The 19,725-nt window shown below is 59.7% G+C and overlaps 1 protein-coding gene across 3 annotated transcripts in view; it reads left to right on the forward strand.

Annotated features, from left to right (window-relative positions):
• The first annotated feature begins 2,467 nt into the window (after positions 1-2,467).
• KIF21B (kinesin family member 21B) overlaps positions 2,468-19,725 on the forward strand; it is a 56,040-nt gene continuing 38,782 nt past the window's right edge. For all 3 annotated transcript variants that reach the window (XR_010442882.1, XM_064733308.1, XM_064733309.1), the window contains exons 1-3: positions 2,468-2,536; positions 17,648-17,870; positions 18,999-19,181. Coding sequence is in view for 2 of the 3 variants with exons in the window: in XM_064733308.1 (XP_064589378.1) it covers positions 2,499-2,536; positions 17,648-17,870; positions 18,999-19,181 (444 nt within the window). In the remaining variant the exon portion in view is untranslated. The remainder of the gene's footprint in view (positions 2,537-17,647; positions 17,871-18,998; positions 19,182-19,725) is intronic.

Raw genomic sequence — 19,725 nt, forward strand, 5'->3', positions numbered from 1 at the left:
TAGGGAGATGCAGGACTGCAGGTATCACTTGCCAAAACACCTGGATGGTCACTGGAGACACTAAACATAAAGAGTGACACCGTGGTGGGGACAATAGCACTGTGGTGGGGGCTCTGCACCTCCGGGGCTGCCCAGGGGATGATTTGCTCCATCCCAGGTATGTGTAAGGTGTGTCTTTCTTAAGCTGGTCCTGGCTGAACTGGGGCACAGATGTGGTTTGTGGTACAGCTGGCATGTGGGTGAGTGTAGGAAGAGAGAAACACCAGGACACAGTCACTGCCCCTCTCTGCCTGGAGCTTCTGTGGGGAGGAGTCCAGCCTCAGGAAAACCAGCAGCTCAGGCTGGGAATGCACCATGCACCAGGCATCCTTGCAAGCATGGGACAAAGAAAAAGGAACACCAGCTCCTCACATCCTTGCAGGAAGGCAGACAGGCCATGTCCTGCTCACCCCCATGATTCTGTACCAGCATACAGTGTCCTGGGAGTTACCCATGCCAGCAGAACTGAGGAGCTCCTGCAGGATGCAGAGTCCTGTGAGGGCATGGCCCATGGTCCTGGCACCTTGGGAGGGGCAAACATGGGGATGGGGTGAAGGGACCCAGACTGCAGAGCAAGGGCAGGTGCTGGGCTCTGTGCTGGGCACAGCCCTGCCTCACCAGCCATCAGCCACCAGTGCTGGTGTGTCCTGGCTGTCCCTTTGCCAGGACACAGCCTGGGCTCCTCCAAAGAAACCTCTGAGTGCCTCAGTTTGCCCTCGTGCTCCTGACATTGACCCCAACCTGCAGAGCTGGGAGTGCCCTGCAGGTCCCTCCCTGCTGGAAGATTCTTCCTCTGCAGAGCCAGGCCTGGCTGTGTCCAGCTGCCATCAGCCCCAGCAATGGGAGTGCAACTCAGGAAAGGCACAGCAGGGACTCCTTCAGCTCCCCAGGGCTTGTCAGTCTCCAGCCCTGCTCTCTGATGGCCTCTGGATGTGTTTCCCTCCCCAGAGCAGCTCTGAGGATGGAGCCGGTGGCTCTGTGGGCAGTGCCCTGTCCTGTGTGGGTGCCCAGCCCTGCAGTAGGGACTGTGCACGCTAGGGAGCCCTGCTGGCACCTGACACCAACCTGGCATGGCACATCCTCTGAGGACAGACTTTCCACAGCTTGGGACAGCCCAAGGGCTGCCAGGCCCCGGTTCCGGGGGCTCTGCCAGGAGCTCCAAGCTCAGCCCTGCCCTGGCCAGTGTCCTGCTGCTCCGCGGTGTCACCCCCCAGCACCAGAGGGGGCAGGATCCGGGGGAGCCGAGGAGGAGTTGGAGCGATGCCAACCAACAGGCGGTGCGGTCCGGAGCAGCCCCGGTACAGCCGGGAGCAGCGCTGGCACAGCCCCGGTACAGCCCCGGTACAGCCCGGAGCGGCGCTGGCACAGCCTCAGTACATGCCAGTACATGCCGAGGCATCCCGGTGCATGGCGGTACATCCCAGTAAATCCCGGTACAGCCCAGTACATCCCGAGCAGCGCTGGCACAGCCCTGGTAAATCCCGGTACAGCCAGGTACAGCCCGGTATATCCCGGGACGGCGCAGGCGGCAGCGGGGCCACTGACCCGGCAGAGGGCAGCAGGAGCTGACGAGTGTGAGTGTGAATGGGAGTGAGCGCGAGCCGTGTCCGTGTGTCCCTGTACTCGTGTGTCTGTGTGTTCGTGTGTCCCTGTCTGTGTGTCCGTGTGTCCCTGTGCCCGTGTCTCCCTGTCCCTGTGTTTCCCTGTGTCTCCCTGTGTCTGTGTGTCCACGTGTCTGTGTCCATGTGTCCCTGTCTCCCTGTCCCTGTGTCCGTGCGTCCCTGTACTCGTGTGTCTGTGTGTCCCTGTGTCCATGCCCGTGTCCCTGTCCCTGTATCCTTGTGTCCGTGTACCCGTGTGTCCATGTTCCTGTCCGTGTGTCCCTGTGCCCCTGTGTCCGTGTCCGTTTGAGTGTCCATGTGTCCCTGTCTGTGTGTCCGTGTCAGTGTGACTGTGTTCGTGTGTCCCTGTCTGTCCGTATCAGTGTGTCTGTGTCCATGTGTCCCTGCGTCCATGCCCGTGTCCATGCCCCGTCCATGTGTCCCTGTGCCCCTGTGCCCCTGTCTGTGTGCGCATGTCCATGTGAGTGTGTCCGTGTCCTTATGTCCCTGTCCGCGTGTCTCTGTGTTCGTGTGTCCCTGTCCGTGTGTCCCGATGTCCCTGTGTCCGTGTCCCCGTGTGTCCCTGTCCGTGTGTCCGCGTGTCCCTGTGTCTGTGTCCGTGTCCCCGTGTGTCCGTGTGTCCCTGTGTCCCTGCCCGTGTCCCTGTGTCCGTGTGTCCGTGTCCCGACTCCGAGCGGGTTCCCGCGCCCTGCTCCGCGTGCTCGCGGTCCGGCCCTGTGGGCGTGTCCCGTCCCGGCCCCGCCCCGCACCTGGCCCGGCCCCGCCCCCGCCGCGGCCCCGCCCCTCCCGCCCCGCGGATGCTCCGGGGCAGCGGCGGCCGCGGTGCCGTGCGGGGCCATGGCGGCCCCGGACAGCTGCGTGAAGGTGGCCGTGAGGTGAGTGCGGGATCGGCGCTTCCCGCGGGCCGGGCCGCGTGTCCCGGAGCTCGGTGCGCCCGGCAGCGGTTCCGAAAGGCGGGGCGGGCGCGGCAGCGGCGGCTGCGAGGCGGGGGGTGCTGGGTGCCCGCTCGGCTCCGACCCCAGCCCGGGGCAGTGAGACCCCGCCGGGCCGGTCTGTGCCGGACCCCGCCGCTCCCCTCCCCACCCCCTCCCCACCGTTTCGGGGTGTCTCCCCCCTCTCCCTACCGGGCTCCGGCGCTGCCTTCCCCCCACCCGCCCCCACCGCCGGCGGAGGGCGAGGCCGGGACCCCCGGCTCCTCCACCTGCAGAGCCGGCGGCCACCCCGCCTGGGCAGCTCCCGGCTGCTGCGCGGGTGCCTTTGGCCGTCCGCGGTGTCACCGGGATGCCGGGCATTGTGGGGGCTCCCTGCCCGCCCCCCCCGCTGGGTGGTGGGAAGCGATGCGGTATCGCGGTGTCCTTTGTGCTGGGAACAATGCGCCTGCAGCCCCGCACCTCTCAGAGGAGCTGCAGGCGGCCTCGGAGCCCGCCGGGGCTCGGGGGGCTGCGGAGCTCGGGGGGCGTGGGCCGAGCGAGGCCGAGCCCCGCGGGAACGGTGACACCCCCCAGTGTCACCCGGTCTTTGTGAGCGCCATGCCCGGCCCGGTGCGGGGCGGCGGGGCTGTGCCGCTCTCTGCCCCCGGGAGGAAGGATCCCCGCCGAAAGAAGGGATCCCAATCCCACGGAGCAGTACCAGACCCTCTCTCCCGCGGGGGAAGGGACCGGCCCGGGCAGCCGCATCTGCCGGGCCATGGTGGTGGCGGAGCGGATGGCACCCCGTGGGAGTCCGTCCCGCAGCGGACACACTTGCGGCCCCCCGCTCTGAGCCCCGCCGGCACGGGCAGGGCGGGCTGGCGGCTGCGGGGGCTCGGGGGGCACTGCCCGAGCCCTGCCCGCTCGGAGCGGGAGCACAAAAGATGCTGCTGGTGCAGCGCAGTGATGGAGGGAGAGCGGTGGGTGTGGGGCTGTGTGTGCGTGTGCACGCGTGTGTGTGTGTGTGCACCGCGACACCTCCCCGCTCCCCCTGCCCCTCCATCCTGCTCGCCCTGGCTGCAGCCCCAGGGGATTTTTTGCCGTTCTCCTCTGGAGAGGCCGAGGGTCGGGGCCAGGCTTGGCTGTGAAGGATGGGGGAGCTGCAGGAGTGAGGGCAGCCCCTGCTGCGGCTGCTGGGGTGGCTGCACAGGGCAGGGGGCTGTGCCAGGATAGAGTGGCTGTGCCAGGACACTGACCCGGGAACCGATTAATGCCGACCATGGGGGTGGGCATTTCCTCCTGGCCGGACTCTTCCCGTCTCCATCCTGCATTTCTCTCGAGATGGTGCCTTTTAGCAGCATCCTGGCCATGGGGTGGGTGCCCCGCGGCAGGGCGGCTGTGGAGTCCTTTCTGCGGGGCTCTCCTGATCCCCTCCAGCACTGGGGTCCTGGGCTGGCTGGTGCTTGGCTGGGGGACCGCAGTGGGGAGGTGGCTGGGGTGTGCAGCATTGCGGTGGGGCTGGGGCGCTCATGGTGAGGATCCAGGCAGGGGGGAGAGCTCCAGCCCTCTCACACCCCTTCCTTGAGCCAACATCCCGCTCAGAGCAGCTGGTGAGCGCTGGGCACACGGCGCGATGTGCTGCTGGAGGTGAGTCGGGAGGACAAAGGAGCAGGGCTGGCAGCGAGGAGGCTGCAAACAAAGCCGTCAGGTTGTGACGCCGTGCAGGAAGGTGGCTCTGATGCTCAGCTGGGTGTGCCGAGGCTGAGCTGCTCTCCCTGCAGACCACCCACCCACCTTTTCTGCCACAGCAGCCCCGGGGGGCTGGGGCTGGGTTCCCTCCTGCCCTAGGCTTGGAGCAGAGTGAGGTTTTCCTTTGTCAGTGCTGGTGACACCCTGCCGGTGGAGCAGCCAGGCTGCAGGATTCTCTAAAAGCCTTGAAGTAAACCTGCCCCAGATCCCACCTCTCTCAGCCATCAGAGCACAGAGGAGATTGAATGTTTCTGGGATGCAGCAGGACATGGATCAAAGCTCCCCTTTTGTCCCTTGATAATGACATGAATGGGCCAGCTGTGCTGTTTCTTTGGGGTCTCTGTGTCTTTCTTTGGGGTCTCTGTGTCTGTGCTGCTGGTGGGAGGGAGGTGGGACCTGGGGAAGGGCCAAGGACCCTGGGAAGTGATGGTGGTGTTGCTGGGGGTGATCCAGCTGATGTCAGGAGCTGCCACAGCCATCAGGACCCATCTCTGTGGTCCCAGGGTAGGAGGGTGGGGACAGTTGAACAGAGATACTGATCTGTGCATCCCAGTTCCTGCTGATTGCCTTGGTCTGGCAGGAGAAGGTGGGAGAGATGCTGTGGTGTTTCACTGTCAGCCTCACAGGCTCCCATCTTCTCCTGGAGACCCTCCTTGCCCCATTTGCTCTCCAAAGAGCCTGGGAGCTGAGCTGTGGGGACCTGGTTTAGGCTTGCCACGTGCTGGGAGGGAAATGGCTGGTACCTGCAGCAGTGCTGCTGTCAGCAGGAGGAAACGCAGGCCCAGCAGCTCCTCCTGGCCCAGGGGCTGATTTCTTCCTGTACCTTGTACCTGCAGCTCAGGGCTGCAGTGTCTGCAAGGGCAGGGCTGGATCCTGTCCTGGCCCTCGCCCTCCCAGCCAGCAGGGTCTGCTTTGCTTGCCCCTTAGCCTGGAGTGTGACTTGTGAGTGTGTCTCTGTGTCTCCTGGGACAGGTTCTGAGTGTGATGGTGTCTCGTGGGGCGGGTTCTGAGTGTCCCTGTGTCTCCTGGGGCGGATTCTGAGTGTGATGGTGTGTCTTAGGGCAGGTTCTGAGTGTCCCTGTGTCTCCTGGAGTGGGTTCTGAGTGTGATGTTGTCTCCTGGGTTGGGTTCTGAGTGTGATGGTGTCTCCTGGGGTAGGTTCTGAGTGTGATGGTGTCTCCTGGGGTGGGTTCCCAGTGTCCCTGTATCTCCTGGGGCAGGTTCTGAGTGTGATGGTGTCTCCTGGGGCAGGTTCTGAGTGTGTCTCTGTGTCTCCTGAGGCACGGAGGAGCTGGCAGAGCCGGGCTGTGCCTCAGCCAGGCCATGCTGGGGTAGCAGTGCCTGCAGGGAGCTGTCTCCTGCCATGGTGGTGCAGAGCAGGGCCTGGGGGCCAGTCCTCCTCAGGCAGCAGCCGCTGCTTCCTCCTTGGAGATGACCTTCAAATGGGTGCCTGCAATGCAGCAGCACAAACCTCCTGTCCAGGAGGTTTGGTTTGAGGCTTGGCACAGGAATTTGAGCCTGGTGCTCCTCAGCAGCCCCTGTCCCCTCAGCCCCTCCAGGTGCTGCCAGCTCCGGGAGCCACAGGGCGCCAGGCCGTGGGAGTGACTGTGCTGCTTGCAGGAAGCAGAGCTCAGTAGTTCTGCAGTGTCAGGCAGGGCTGATGGCATCTATTGACCCCCAAGCCATTAAACTGCTTGGCTGCAGGCCTGAGTGGCCTGGCTGGCGGCAGAGCTGCTCCCTCAGGGCACCTCCTGAGGGCTGCTTTGAGAGAGAGAGCATCCCCTGTGCCAGAGCTGCCATGGCACTGAGCATGCCTGGCCTGCCGAGGAGACGCAGGAAACGGAGCTTGTGAAATTGGGGAAGGAAGTTGAGTCGTATTTCAAGTTTATTTAAACTCTGCAACCTCCAGTGCTCTGCTGTTCTTGCAGCTGCCCCGCTGTGATGCTCTGTGGCCCTCACCAGAGCCCGTGTGGGGCTGGTGCCTCGGGGAGGGACTCCCACCTCTTCCTCAGAGTTACCTTCCCCTCATCTTCATACACCCTCGGGGAGGGACTCCCACCTCTTCCTCAGAGTTACCTTCCCCTCATCTTCATATCCCTCAGGAAGGGACTCTCATCTCCTTCTCAGAGTCCCCTGGCCTCATCCTCATACACCCTCAGAGAGGGGCTCCCAGCTTCTCCTCAGTGCCCCTCTCCCCTCATCATCACACACACTCAGGGAGGAACTCTCAGCTCCTCCTCAGAGTCCCCCTGCTCTCATCTTCATCCACCCTCCGTCCCCCTCCCCTCATCCTCGTACACCTTCAGGAAGGGACTCCCAGCTCCTCCTCAGAGTCCCCCTCCCCTCATCCTCATCCACCCTCAGGGAGGGACTCCCAGCTCCTCCTCAGAGTCACCTTCCCCTCATCTTCATACTCCTTTGGGGAGGGACTCGCAGCTCAGTCCCCCCGCCCTCATCCTCATCCACCCTCGGGGTGCTCTGGCCAAGAGGCTGAGCTGGCAGAGGTCTGCTGGTGGGATCAGCTGGCTCCAGCCCTGCCAGGGTGCTGGCACCTCTGGTGCCCCATGGCTGGGGCTCTCTGCCTGCTGGGATGCTCTCTGTGAGCCCAGAGTGTCTGCTGCCAGCTGGGGTCACTCACTGAGGAAGTGAAGCTGGAGCCTTTCCACATCAGCTGTTTTGGGGTGGATTTGGGCCCAGTAGAAAGGTGGTGTGAACCCAATTTGTGCCACTGTCCAGGGGCTGCAGTGGGCAGAGGGAGGGTGCAGCCCTGGTACCTGCTGCCCTCCATCCCCTCTCTGCTGCTGACTGCTGCTGTGCCTTGGAGCCCTCTGGTGTGGTCTGGGGGGCCCTGGCTCCTGCCAGCTCTGGCTGGTGTTGGCCTGGCTTTGCTCAGCTGTTAGAGGCGTGCAGGGAGAGATAAGGCAATCAATTCCACCCCAAGGCACGGGATGTGACTGTCTCCTGGAGGGGGAGGGGAAGGGGGGAGGGGAGCAGCCCATCGTGGTGCTGGGCACAGCCCTGGGGTGCTCTGTCTGCCATCTACAGGGTCAGGGCAGCCCTGGTCCATGGAGAGAAAGATCCCAGGAGCCTGCTCTGTCCTCTGGGTGCTGGGCACAGCCCTGGGGTGCTCTGTCTGCCATTGGCAGGGTCAGGGACAGCCCTGATCCCCTCAGGGAAAGATCCCAGAAGCCTGTTTTATCGTCAGGGTGCTGGGCACAGCCCTGGGGTGCTCTGTCTGCCATCTACAGGGTCAGGGGATCCCTGATCCACGGAGGGAAGGATTTCAGAAGGGTGCTCTGTCCTCGGGGTGCTGGTCTGGCAAACCACCGCTGTGGGCACCCCAGCCCCTTCCTCTCCACCCCTTTTGCATCTGCTGAGGGCAGCTCAGCCATGGCAGAGGGCCCTGCCCCATCCTGTGGGTGTTTTGCTGCTGGGTGAAGCCACCCAGACATGCTGCTGCTCTGCTTTCACTTTGGGTTTTGCAGCCTGCTGTGACTCAGGGCTGTGTGTTTGTCCCCAGAGGAGGGGGACAGCGGCTCCCCAGCCTGGAGGGAGCTTTTGGTGAGCACCCTGGGCTCTGGGGGTGCTGAGCCCAGGTGTGGGCTCTGTGCCTGCCTTCAGCCAGGCTCTCAATCGGATTTACAGCGGAAATGTTCAGAAATGGATGAAGATGTGTGAGGGGGGAGCAGGGCTGCACCCCCGGATGTGCCAGCGCCCACAGAAAGCAGCTGGGGCAGGGTTTGGGGCCCGCACACAGCACCCCTGGCAGGAGAGTCAGCTGAGCACCCTGCAGCCTCAGCAGAGCCCAGGGCCTCCCAAGGATCAGCCCGAGGACGGGGCCAGCTGCTGCCTCAGCACTGAAATTGGAGGCAGGAGAAAATTGCGGATGAAGCCCCAAACAAAGCTGTCAGAAACATGGCCCTGGCCCCCGGGAGGGAAGGCGATATCCTCTGTGAGGCCTCTGTGAATCACAGAGCCAGGCCTGGCCAGTGCTGTGCTGCTGCTCCTGCTGGGGCTGGGGGTGGCCCTGGTGGTCCCACAGGGCTGGTTCCTGCTGGAGGCTGTCAAAACACCCGATGGCACTGGTTAAACAGCCAGGCTTGGGATGTGCTGGATTGTGAGGGCACTGGTTAAACAGCCAGGTTTGGGATGTGGTGGGTTGTGAGGGCACTGGTTGAACAGCCAGCCGATTTGGGATGTGCTGGATTGTGAGGACAGCTGCTGCTGGGGTCTGCTGCAGGAGATCAGTCTGCAGGGGCTTCCTCTGCACCCTGGGCAGCTGCTGATGTGTTTTACTGTGGCCTGGTGGAAGGGACAGTGCCTGGCACCTGCCTGGCACCCCTTCCCTCTCTGGGCAGAGCAGGAGGCAGCCCTGGTGTGTGCTTGTGTGGGTGCAGGTGCCTCCTCTTGCTCGGGATCTGCCCCTCTGCTCTCTCCATGTGGATGCCACTCAGTCACTGCCCCCATTGCCAGGGGGGAGCTCAGAGCTGAGCCCCAGCACTGGGGGATTCCCTTTCCCTGCCCTGCAGCTCCTTGGAGCCTGACATGGGTGGGGAAGATTTCTTGTCACAGCTTGCTGTGGTGGAGCCTGGTGCCAAGCTCCCCAGTCTGTGCCCCCTGGGGCTGTGGGCACCTCCCTGCCCGCTGGCCATGCCCAGCTTTGGCAGGGAGATGTTCCCATCCCTGCTTTGCTCTGGGATGCTGGCAGGGAGCTGAACTCCTGCTCCTCCTCTTCCCCATGCCTTCAAGCACTGAGTTCCCTGGCCCAGTGTTGCATGGCTGGAAAGCACAACCCAGCTGGTCCATGGTGCTGTGGTCTCTGCTCATCCATTTTTTCAGGGTGCACCTGCCTGAAGGAGGCATTGGGTCAAAATGTTCTCTGTTCCTTGCCCAGGTGAGGGGCTGGGTTTACTCCTGGGTACTTCAGAGCATCCCCTGTCCTGCTGGCCAAGGGCTTGGCATGCATTTATTTATTTTTATTTTTATTTATTTATGTTATTTATTTCTATAAATGATATATATATTTTCATTTATTCTATATAGAATTATATGTATTATTTATATTTATTTTATAAATTTATTTATATTTATGTTATGAATTTATTTCTATTTTATATCAATGGTGTATATTAATCAAATTATATATAATATATTATATATAGAATAGATATAATTTGATATAATATATAATATATAATATAATATATAATATATATAATTTATATATTTTATGTATATAGAATATATACAATATATTTTATATATAATATATATTAATCAAATAGTATATATTCTATATATAATTATATGTATTTTTATTTATTTATATTATTTATTTATATTTATGTATGTAATTTATTTATATATTATATATTTATTCTACATATATTTGTATATTTATATTTCTTTTTATCCATTTATTTCTTTATATAAATATATATTATCCATATTCATTTATTTATTGATATTTATTTATTTAGTTATTTATATCCCTTTATTTGTATTCTGGGGAGGGGCTTGAGAGGCAGTTCTTTTTTACCACCTGCTCCCATGTCTTGTGTGCAGTTTTGCTCTGGTGTTCCTGCTGGGCTCCGGGGCTTTAGAATCTCCTGCCCAGGTCAGGCTGTTGTTTCCCCAGTGGCACTGGGTGCCCTGGGAGGTGCCAGCCCTGGCTCTAGGGCAGCCTTATCTCCAGCATGGGCACACCACAGTGGTGCTGGGCTGAACTGGGACATGGGGACCCTGCAGGGGCTCCTGGGAAAGGGACAGATCCTGTGGGTGGGGTTTGGGAGGCTCAGTGCTGGGGTGCAGAGCTGGCTTAGGGTTAGGGAAGGGGTGTCCCTCTGTTCCCATCAGACCTGGGGGTTGCTGTGCTTTGCCGGTCAGGCTGATGGCCTGGCAGGGTCTGTTGTGAGTGATGGTTTCCTTTAACTCCCCGTTCATTGCCATACTGCTGCTGAGGATGGTTTGGGGCTGTTCTGCATGGCTGGAGGGGAGCTGGGGCCCTGCTGGGGCGTGTGTCACATCCTATGTGCTGTCACACTGTGTTTCCCACCCACTGGGGTTTGGTGGGAAACACTGCACCAAACTGTGCTGGCTCTGTTGTGTGCAGACATCCTCGTGCTGATCCCAGGCTGGCCTGAGGCACTTATGGGGTGAAGCTGGAACGCAGGGAGACTCCAAAGTGGGTTGGATCTGGTCCCCTCTCCCCTGCATCCCCTGGGCCCTGCTGGTTGTCCCTGCCACGGACTGGGTGTCCCTGCTGGTCCCTGCCATGGGCTGGGTGTCCCTGCCATGGGCTGGGTGTCCCTACCACGAGCTAGGTGTCCCTGCTGATCCCTGCCATGGGCTGGGTGTCCCTGCTGGTCCCTGCCATGGGCTGGGTGTCCCTGCCATGGGCTGGGTGTCCCTGCTTCTGTCCCATGCTGTCCCTCAGCCTGCCATGGTCCCAGCACAGAGCAGATGGTGCAGCTCACAGCCCCGTGCTCCTGCCAGAGCTAATGAGCAGCACATGGTGCCTGCCACGGCCTGATTTAAAGGTTTCTCTAAGCCTGGGAAAGTCTGGAGTGGTGGATTAGGGGGAGCCCAGGGGGCTGTGGGGTGTGAGGCAGCTTGCCCTGCACAGGAGCAGGCTGGGGGGTGTTCTTGTGGGGTTCCTTGGGGGATAATGTAGAGGCATGTCCCCCTTTGGGCTGTGCCCAGTGGGGCTCTGGGTGCACCCCAGCTCTGTGGGGTGTCCAGGAGCTTTGTTTGGGCCCAGTGCTGTTCCAGCTGTGCTGGCTGTGGCACCCTGCCTTGGCAGGGTTTGTCAGGGCACAGTGGCACGGGGGGCTCTGTGCTGTGCTCCCTGCTCTGGGAGGTGCCTGGCTATATCTCTTAATTGGACTGTTTGCTGACCAGACCTGGCAGTCTCCAGGGAGCCTGATTCAATTTTCTCTGATTGCTAAGCCACTTCCCTGCCGTGGTAATTAAATGCTGAACTTTGTCTTGGTTTGTGTCCAATATAACCTGGGAGCAGAGAGGCAGCCCTTGGCAGCCAGCCCTCTCCCTGGTCCCCATGCTCAGGCAGGATGGGGCTGGGACATCCTTTCCCAGGGAGGGGGAAGATTCTCCTATGGGATCTGAGCCTGGGCAGCCACTGAGGAGTGTGGGCAGCCCCATCCATGCTTGAGGTGTGGGAAAACCTGGAGCACTTTGTTGTGATCCTGCCATGGGGAGCTGCTTGGCCAAGCTGAGAGCCCCACACAGCTGGGTGGATGGTGCTGGCTCTGTGGTGCCTGGGCTGACCTTGAACCATGGAATGTACTGGGGGATGAGAGAGCTGCTCCTCCTGGCTGCCTTGGTGGGATCACAGGGCAGCAGCACAGCTTGGGGCAGAGGAGGGTGAAGCTGGGGAGCAGAGGGGACAGCAGGGCTGGGCTGCTGGGCAGCTGCTCCTGCAGCTCTGATGGAGCTGGTGGCCCTGGGAGCAGAGCTGGGGCCATGGGGGGAGTGGGGATGGGAGCAGGGCAAGCACAGGGGTGTGGGGATGGCAGTGGGGTGAATGCAGGGTCGTGTGGGGAGGGGAAATGGGGTGAATGCAGGGGTGTGGGGTGAGCACAGCGGGTGTGGGAACACTGGCAGGAGCAGAATGAGTGCAGGCAGCATGAGGAGAGGAGCAGGGCAAGCACAGGGGGTGTGGGAACACTGACAGGAGCAGAATGAGTGCAGGCAGCATGAGGAGAGGAGCCAGGTGCTGTCTGGGCTTGCCCAGCCCACCTGTCCTGACAGGCTCACAGGGCTGGGCTGTGCCCCTGGTGGGCTCTGCCAGCCCCAGCTCTGCCAGCCCACAGAGGCTGTGCCTGGGTGAGGGGCAGTGCCTCAGCAGCAGTGCTGTGGGCAGCCTTGCTCCTCTGCAGACAAGGTGGACAAGAGGTGGTGGCTGTGAGCTTCTGGGACCTGGCACAGACAGGGAAAATCCCATGGAGCTCTTCCAGCCATCACTCTCCAGCTCTCTGGCTCTGCTCCCTGGGCAGCCAGCCCTTCCTGGCTGGGCAGCCTCCTTGGGAGGGAAGAGGAACAGCTCTTTGTAGGGTCAGCAGGCAGCCAGCAGAGAGGTCTTGCAGGGACAGGAGCTCTTTGTGATCCCCAAATCTGTGAGCAGCTGCCCTACAGCCCCCTGACAGCGCTGGGAAATGCTGTAGGGTGTGTGTGCTCAGGCTGCTGGGAGGTGGAGCACCCCTGTGTGACATGGGTGATGCTGAGTGATGGATCTGGGTCCCAGCTGTGTCCCAGCAGGGTGGTGTGGCTGCTGTGTGCCCACGGGCACTTTGGTGGGGCAGGGTGGGGCTCTCACAGCTCTGGCTCTGTGCTGGAGGGCTGTGGAGTGTGCTGCTGGCTTTGGCAAAGTGCTGGGGGCCAAAGGATGCTCTGAGCCCCTTGGGGCTGTTGTGGTGCTGGGCTGGGAGACAGGAAGCTGAGACAGCTGAGTGAGGAGGACATGAACCCAGCAATCCACGTCAGCCAGACTGTGCTTTCCCATGCAAGGAGACAGCCTCCCTTGAGAGTGCTGGGGCTGCCATGGTGTGTGTGCCCTCACTGGGGATACTGGCAGTGCCCAGCTGACCCCATCCCTGTGCCTCTTGCAGGGCTTGAGATGCTGGAATGGGGACATCCCTGCCAGGAGGGATTAGAGACCTCCAGGCTGACCCTGCCTGTGGAGCTGCCTCTCAGTGCCCACCTGGCACTTGGCCCCCAGCCCCTCCTGCACCCCCCAAGGCTGGCACAGGGCTGGGCACAGGGCAGCAGTGCAGAACAGCTCCTGCACCCATAAGGGCTGGCACAGGGCAGCAGTGCAGAACAGCTCCCCAAGGCTGGCACAGGGCAGCAATGCAGAACAGCTCCCCAAGGTTGGCACAGGGCAGCAGTGCAGAACAGCTCCCCCTTTGTGCCTGTCTGAGCTGCTGTGCCTCAGCTCTGCCCCTCAGTAGCAGGATCCTGTCCCTCCTCCCTGCAGATGCTCAGTGCCCATGGCAGCCCTGCCATGGAGACAGAGCTTTCAGAGCCTGCCAGCCTGGCAGGGAGGGCAGGGACAGCACTGGGGACACTCCAGCCAGGCTCCCCTTTGTGTGTGTCCCTGCCTGGCTCGTGCTGGTGCCTTTGGATGCTGCTGCTGGATCAGGCTCCTGCTGGGAGCCTGTCATCACCCAGCGGGAACTGCCGGCTGTGGAGGGGTGTTCTGCACCCCTGCCTGCCCCTCTGGGTGTCTGTCCATCCATCCTTCCACCTCCTGCCTGCTGCCCTGCCTGCCTGGGAAGGTTTTATTGGCAGGAGCGTTTGGCTGGGACTGTGCAGCTCTGGCCTGGCTCGCTGTTCCTTGTCACCATCAGAGCAGGGAGCTGAGGGCTTGGTGTGCTCCTGGTCCTGCTGGATTTCTCCTTTGTGGGATTGATGGGGGTTAGCCCGGTGAGGATGGAGATGAGAGATCTCTGCAGCCAGGGCTGGGAACTTGTGGGTTATTGCAAAGGACCTGGGTGCAGGGCCCTGCTGGGAGCTGCCAGCCACAGCTGGAGCAGGACTGAGAGAAGAGAGGGGCAGAGAGGATGAGAGGGTGAGAGAGTGAAAGGGTAAGAGAGTAAAAGGCAAGAGGTAAGAGAGAAGAGGTAAGAATAAGAGTTAAGACAACGAGGTTCCCGTTACAATACCCTAAGTCTTCTTCTCTGTTGAATATTCTGATTCTCAATAACCAATCTAGTACAAGATACAAGTCCTATAGCATTTACATACAGCCTATAAGAATCATTACATTACCACATCATTACATTACCACATTCTAAACCCTAAAAACTCCTCTTTGGGCCCCTTCTGCCAAGCTGTAGGGTCTGCTCTGACCCTTGGGCCTGTCTGCAAGCAGAGGGTGTTGTTCCATCAAAAGGGGATCACCTTCAGCTGGCCACACCATTGTTTTCCAGTTGTTCAGTAACTGAGGGATCTCAAAGCTTGCTTTCATTTCAATTTTGCTTATAGTTTTCATATTCTCAAACTCTTTTGCCAGGCAATCATATTTATAAGGCTTTCCTGTTTCATCTTCCCACAACAGGGGAGCCACAGGTCCTGAGGAGAGCCAGGGTGCGGGATGGGTCTCTGGGGTGCTTGGAGCTGCCTGGACAGTGAGGTTTGGGGAATAGGAGTGGGGCAGATGTTGGTGTTGGTCTGTTGGCACTGGAACTGCCCAGCATGGCCAGGCTCAAAGTGGGTTCCTAAATACCCTGTGGAAAATTCATGTGTGCACACCCCTCTAGCACTGCTGCTCATGCTGTTCCAAACCCCCCTTGCAGGTATTTAAACCCCCTGGGAGGAGTGGAGAGACAAAGAAATGTTCTGCTGAAAACCTGCTCTCGTTTTTCCTGAGAGGGAAGAAAATTCCCAAATGTGTTGTGGCTCCAGTTGGTTCCTCTGCCCATCCCCTGGGGCTGCTGTTCATGTCTAGGGCGGGGATGAGGGAAGCACATCATCTTGCTCCAAAAGTAATTAAAGTCAGGGATAATTCTTTCTGGAGGAGGGTGGAACCCTGGGAAGGCGACAGGAACGAGTCTGGGACTGAGCACATCAGAAGCTGCTTTTTATTGTGGCTGCTGAGCTAAATATATCCACAGAGGCACAGAGCAGTTCCCATGTGTCTGCTGCTGTGTGGGGTGAGGGGTGCAGGGTGCTGGGCACTGCCTGTGCCCCAAAAACAGACCAGGGCCCTCCTGGGCCTTGCTACTGGGTGGGTGAGGATCAGACACTCGTGCATGAAGCTGTGTCAGGGTAGGTTTGGGTTGGATATCAGGGAAAGGTTCTTCCCCCAGAGGGTGCTGCCAGGGACCCCTGTACCCCCAAACACAGCCCAGGGCCCTCCTGGGCCTTGCTCCTGGCTGGGTGAGGATCAAACACTCATGGGAGTGTCAGGCTGGAGATCAGGGAAAGGTTCGTCCCTCAGAGGGTGCTGGCACTGCCAGGGACCCCCTGTGCCCCAAAAACAGCCCAGGGCTTTGCTTCTGGGTGGGTGAGGATCAGAGACTCGTGCACAAAGCTGTGCCAGGGGAGGCTTGGGTTGGATATCAGGAAAGGTTCTTCCCCAGAGGGTGGTGGGCACTGCCTGCCCTGCCAGGGGCACCCAGTACCTCCAAAACAGCCCAGGGCCTTCCTGGGTGGGTGAGGATCAGAAACTCATGCACAAAGCTCTGCCAGGGCAGGATCAGGTTGGATATCAAGAAAGATTCTTCCCCCAGAGGGTGCTGGGCACTGCCTGTACCCCCAAACACAGCCCAGGACCCTCCTGGGTGGGTGAGGATCAGAAACTCATGCATGAAGCTGTGTCAGGGCAGGATCAGGTTGGATATTAGGAAAGATTCTTCCCCCAGAGGGTGCTGGCACTGCCTGCCCTGCCAGGGACACCCTGTACCCCCCAAAACAGCTCAGGGCCCTCCTGGGTGGGTGAAGATCATACAGTGATGCACAAAGCTGTGTCAGGGCAGGGTCAGGCTGGGTATCAGGGAAGGCTCTTCCCCCAGGGGGTGCTGGCACTGCCCAGGCTCCCCAGGGAATGGGCACAGCCCCAAGGCTGCCAGAGCTCCAGGAGTGTTTGGGCAGCGCTGCCAGGGATGCCCAGGGTGGGATTGTTGGGGTGTCCCTGCAGGGCAGGGTTGGATTGGATGATCCTGGCCAGCCCAGGAGATTCCTGATTCTGAGTCCCAGTGCACACTGTGGGCTGCTCAGGTCTGGATGTGGCTGCCAGGGATGTGGTTTGAAGGAATTAATAGCTGAGTTTATGGAGCACCCGGGGACTGGAGCTGAGCACTCATTAGCACTAATGAGAGCTATCTGCACGGCTTTGGCTCCAAACTCCTTTTCCACGAGTCCCCTGGGAGCCCCCAGCTTCCTGCAGCCGGTGCATCAGCACGGGCAGAGCTGGGCAGCCCTTCGGAGGGGCAGAGTGTCTGTGAGTCCTGCAGAGGGGCAGCAGTGTCTGTGAGTCCTGCAGAGGGGCAGAGTGTCTGTGAGTCCTGCAGAGGGGCAGTTTCTGAGTCCTGCAAAGGGGCAGTGTCTGTGCAGGTCCAGCTCTGCTCCCACATTCCCAGGCAGGGGTTGGGTGCACTGGGTGGGATGGGATGGGTGGGTCAGGCTCTGCCCGAGCCAGGAGCCAGCTCAGCCTCGCCTGTCCCAGTCCCATCTGCAAGTCCAAGGCTGGGGACAGCTTTTGGGCTGGGTGGTGCTTAGCTTCAAACGGTGAGGACTGTCTTGTCTTGTTGAGGTTTTGCATTTTGCATTTCAAGCCTTTGTAGCTGTGGTTTGCTGTGTCTGTGTCAGACTGAGCGGGGCTGTGCTGGCCTGGCTGCCCTAACTCTGCCAGGCTGGGGCTGATCCGGTGCCACAACCCCTGTCTGTGCCCAGCCCTGCCAGGGGCAGTGGGGAGGATGAGCCAGTGCATCTGTGAGGGGCTGGGGGCAGTTCTGGGTGCAGGCTCTGTGTGCCCAGCCCTGCCTGTCACCCATTCTTGGAGATGTCTGGTGGTGTTTTTGGGATGTGTCACCTCCTGGAGGTGCCTGGTGGTGTTTCTGGGATGTGTCACCCCCTGTTCTCAGCTGCAAACAGGTCAGGGTAATGGCTGGCTGCAGGAGCTGAAGCATCCCCTGCCCTGTATGCTCTCTACTGTCTGTCCCCTGCCTGCATGAACCACGTTTCCAGCGGGGGTTGTAGGATGTCCTGAGCTGGAAGGGACCCACAGGGTTCATGGCTCCAGCTCCTGGTCCTGTGCAGGACACCCTGGCAATCCCACTCTGTGCCTGACAAGATTGTCCAAACACTCCTGGAGCTCTGGCAGCCTCAGGGCCATGCCAGCACCTCTGGGGGGAGAACCTTTTCCTAATACCCAGCCCTTGTAGAGCTCCAGCTTTGCATTGGGTCCTGTCACTGTCACAGAGAGCAGAGATCTGAGCTGCTCCGTGTGAGGAAGCTGCAGACCTCAATAGGTCTGACCTCAGGCTGCTTTTGTCCAGTCTGAAGAAGCCAAGTGACCTCAACTGCTTCACCTATGGTTCCTCAAGGCCCTTCACCATGTTTATGCCCCGCTCTGGACACTCCCTGGTACCTTTCTGTCCTTCTTAGACTATGGTGCCCCAAACTGCATCCAGCACTCCAGGTGAGGCTGCAGCAGTGCAGAGCAGTGAGGAGCAGTCTTTTTCCTTTGGTTGTGCTGGACTAGGCACTCTGGGACATGTCTCACAGGATGGGCTGTGCTCTCATCCTCAGGGCCACGCTGGTGTCCCCCAAGCCTGTGCTGCCCTCACCCTGCTTCTCTTCCCACAGGATCCGCCCTCAGCTGCCCAAAGAGAAGATAGAGGGATGTCACATCTGTACCTCAGTGACACCTGGTGAGCCCCAGGTGCTGCTGGGCAAGGACAAGGCCTTCACCTATGACTTTGTCTTTGACCTGGACACATGGCAGGAGAGGATCTACACCACGTGCATGGGGAAGCTCATCGAGGGCTGCTTCGAGGGCTACAATGCCACTGTGCTGGCCTATGGGCAGGTATGGGCTCTGCCCTCAGTGTGGGCTCTCCAGGGAGGCTGAGAGGGCACCTGGGGAGGCTGAGGAAGGTGGAGGGTGTTGAGTATTGATATATTACCAATATAGCCAGACAGAACGTGCCTGAGCTTTTCTGGCCCTTGGTGCTGAACCAAACAGTGGCACTGTGGTGTTTCACCCCACAGACACTTTTGGCTGTGGGTGTGTGGTGTTTCACCCCACAGACACTTTTGGCTGGCTGGGTGTGTGGTGTTTCACCCCACAGACACTTTGGGCTGGCTGAGAGCTGCACTGCACTGGGCCCGTGGGGACAAGTCCAGGCCTGCAGGAGCTCAGGTGGTGCTGGGATGGAGCTTCCCCCCATAACAGGGGCTGCTCCTCAGGTTTCCCTCTGTGGAGAAGCTTTAAGGTGATGGTGAAGGAAAGGAGTCGGTTCTGATGGAGGGTTTGGATGCAGAGCTCTATTCAGGCCCACAGGCCTCTGAATGCAGCACCAGCTCCAACAGAACTCCCTGAACCCATGGTTGCTGTTCCTTTGAACCCCGGGGAGAGGGGCAGGGAAGGGGCAGGGAGCCACCAAGCAGGGACAGGAGGGGAGGGACAAAGGGACAAAGGACACCTGGATGGCCCAATGCCCCCCAGAAGTACAGGGCATCCTTTGAATCTGCCACTCGAGACCCAGCTCTCTGCACTGGGATGTGGTGCAAGAGTGACACTGAAGGGTGGCAGCAGTGGGGACACATGAGCAGGGGTGTCCCTCCAGCCCAGGCTGAGAGGGGCTGCAGAGTGAGGATATGGATGGAGTCAGCTCTGGAGCAGCAGGGCTTTCCTGCTTGTTCAGCCTCTGCAAGTGACATGGAAATTAGGAAAAGTGAACTTACTAAGGTAATAGTGGATGATGAGACAGAACTTATATTTGCACCCTGTAAGGAGGTGAGATCCTGGGTGTGGAGAGAACAGAGCTGTCCCTGGTTGGGTGAGAGCTGGGGGCAGAGGTGGCAGGGCTGGGAGTGTGGGAGCTGATGTGTCACTGGGGGTCACGGTGGCCTTTGTGGAGCCTGAAGTAGCAGAGGGAGAATATGGGATGTATTGGGCAGAGCTGAGCCAGCTCCTCTCCCTGTCTCTGCACAGACTGGAGCAGGGAAGACCTACACCATGGGCACTGGCTTCGACATGAGCATCTCCGAGGAGGAGCAGGGCATCATCCCCCGGGCCATCAGCCACCTCTTCAGCGGCATCGAGGAGCGGCGGCGCGCGGCGCAGAGCCAGGGCCTGGCAGCGCCCGAGTTCAAAGTCAGCGCCCAGTTCCTGGAGGTGAGAGGCTAATGGCAGTCTGGGGGGCACCATGGCCCTGCCCTGCCCTTGTTCCTGTGCCTTGGGCTCCTCCAGATCTTCCTGGCAGAGCTGGACCCTGTGACAAGCATGGGGATGTGTGCTGGTGCAGTGGGGACTCGAAGCACCTGCATGGCTACAAACTGAGTGGAGGGAGCTCCCACCATGGGGAAGGGTCTTATGGCTGGGTCCCCTGGGGATCCAGGGGCTCTGGGCTGTCTTACCCCTGTTTGAGGTCAAGGATAGCCCTTTCTTCTCCTCCTGCTTCACTCTGGACCAGAGTTCCCAGTAAACAGGAGGAGAAGTGCCACTCTTGGGTGGGGAGGGGGTTTTGGGGAAGGACTGGGCTATTTTTCATGTCCTTTGTTGCATCTCTGACCTTGAGAATGCATCCTCTGCTGCCTCTGCCCAGGGTTCTCCTGTTCAAAACCTCTTCCATTAACTGCTTCATTCCCTGGAGAAATTTGTCCTGGGAAGCACATGGACCTTGTGTGTTGGCAGTGTTTTTCGTGGGGGTTGCTCCTGG

The sequence above is a fragment of the Zonotrichia leucophrys genome, chromosome 26 (assembly GCF_028769735.1).
Source record: "Zonotrichia leucophrys gambelii isolate GWCS_2022_RI chromosome 26, RI_Zleu_2.0, whole genome shotgun sequence".
Lineage (NCBI taxonomy): Eukaryota > Metazoa > Chordata > Aves > Passeriformes > Passerellidae > Zonotrichia > Zonotrichia leucophrys.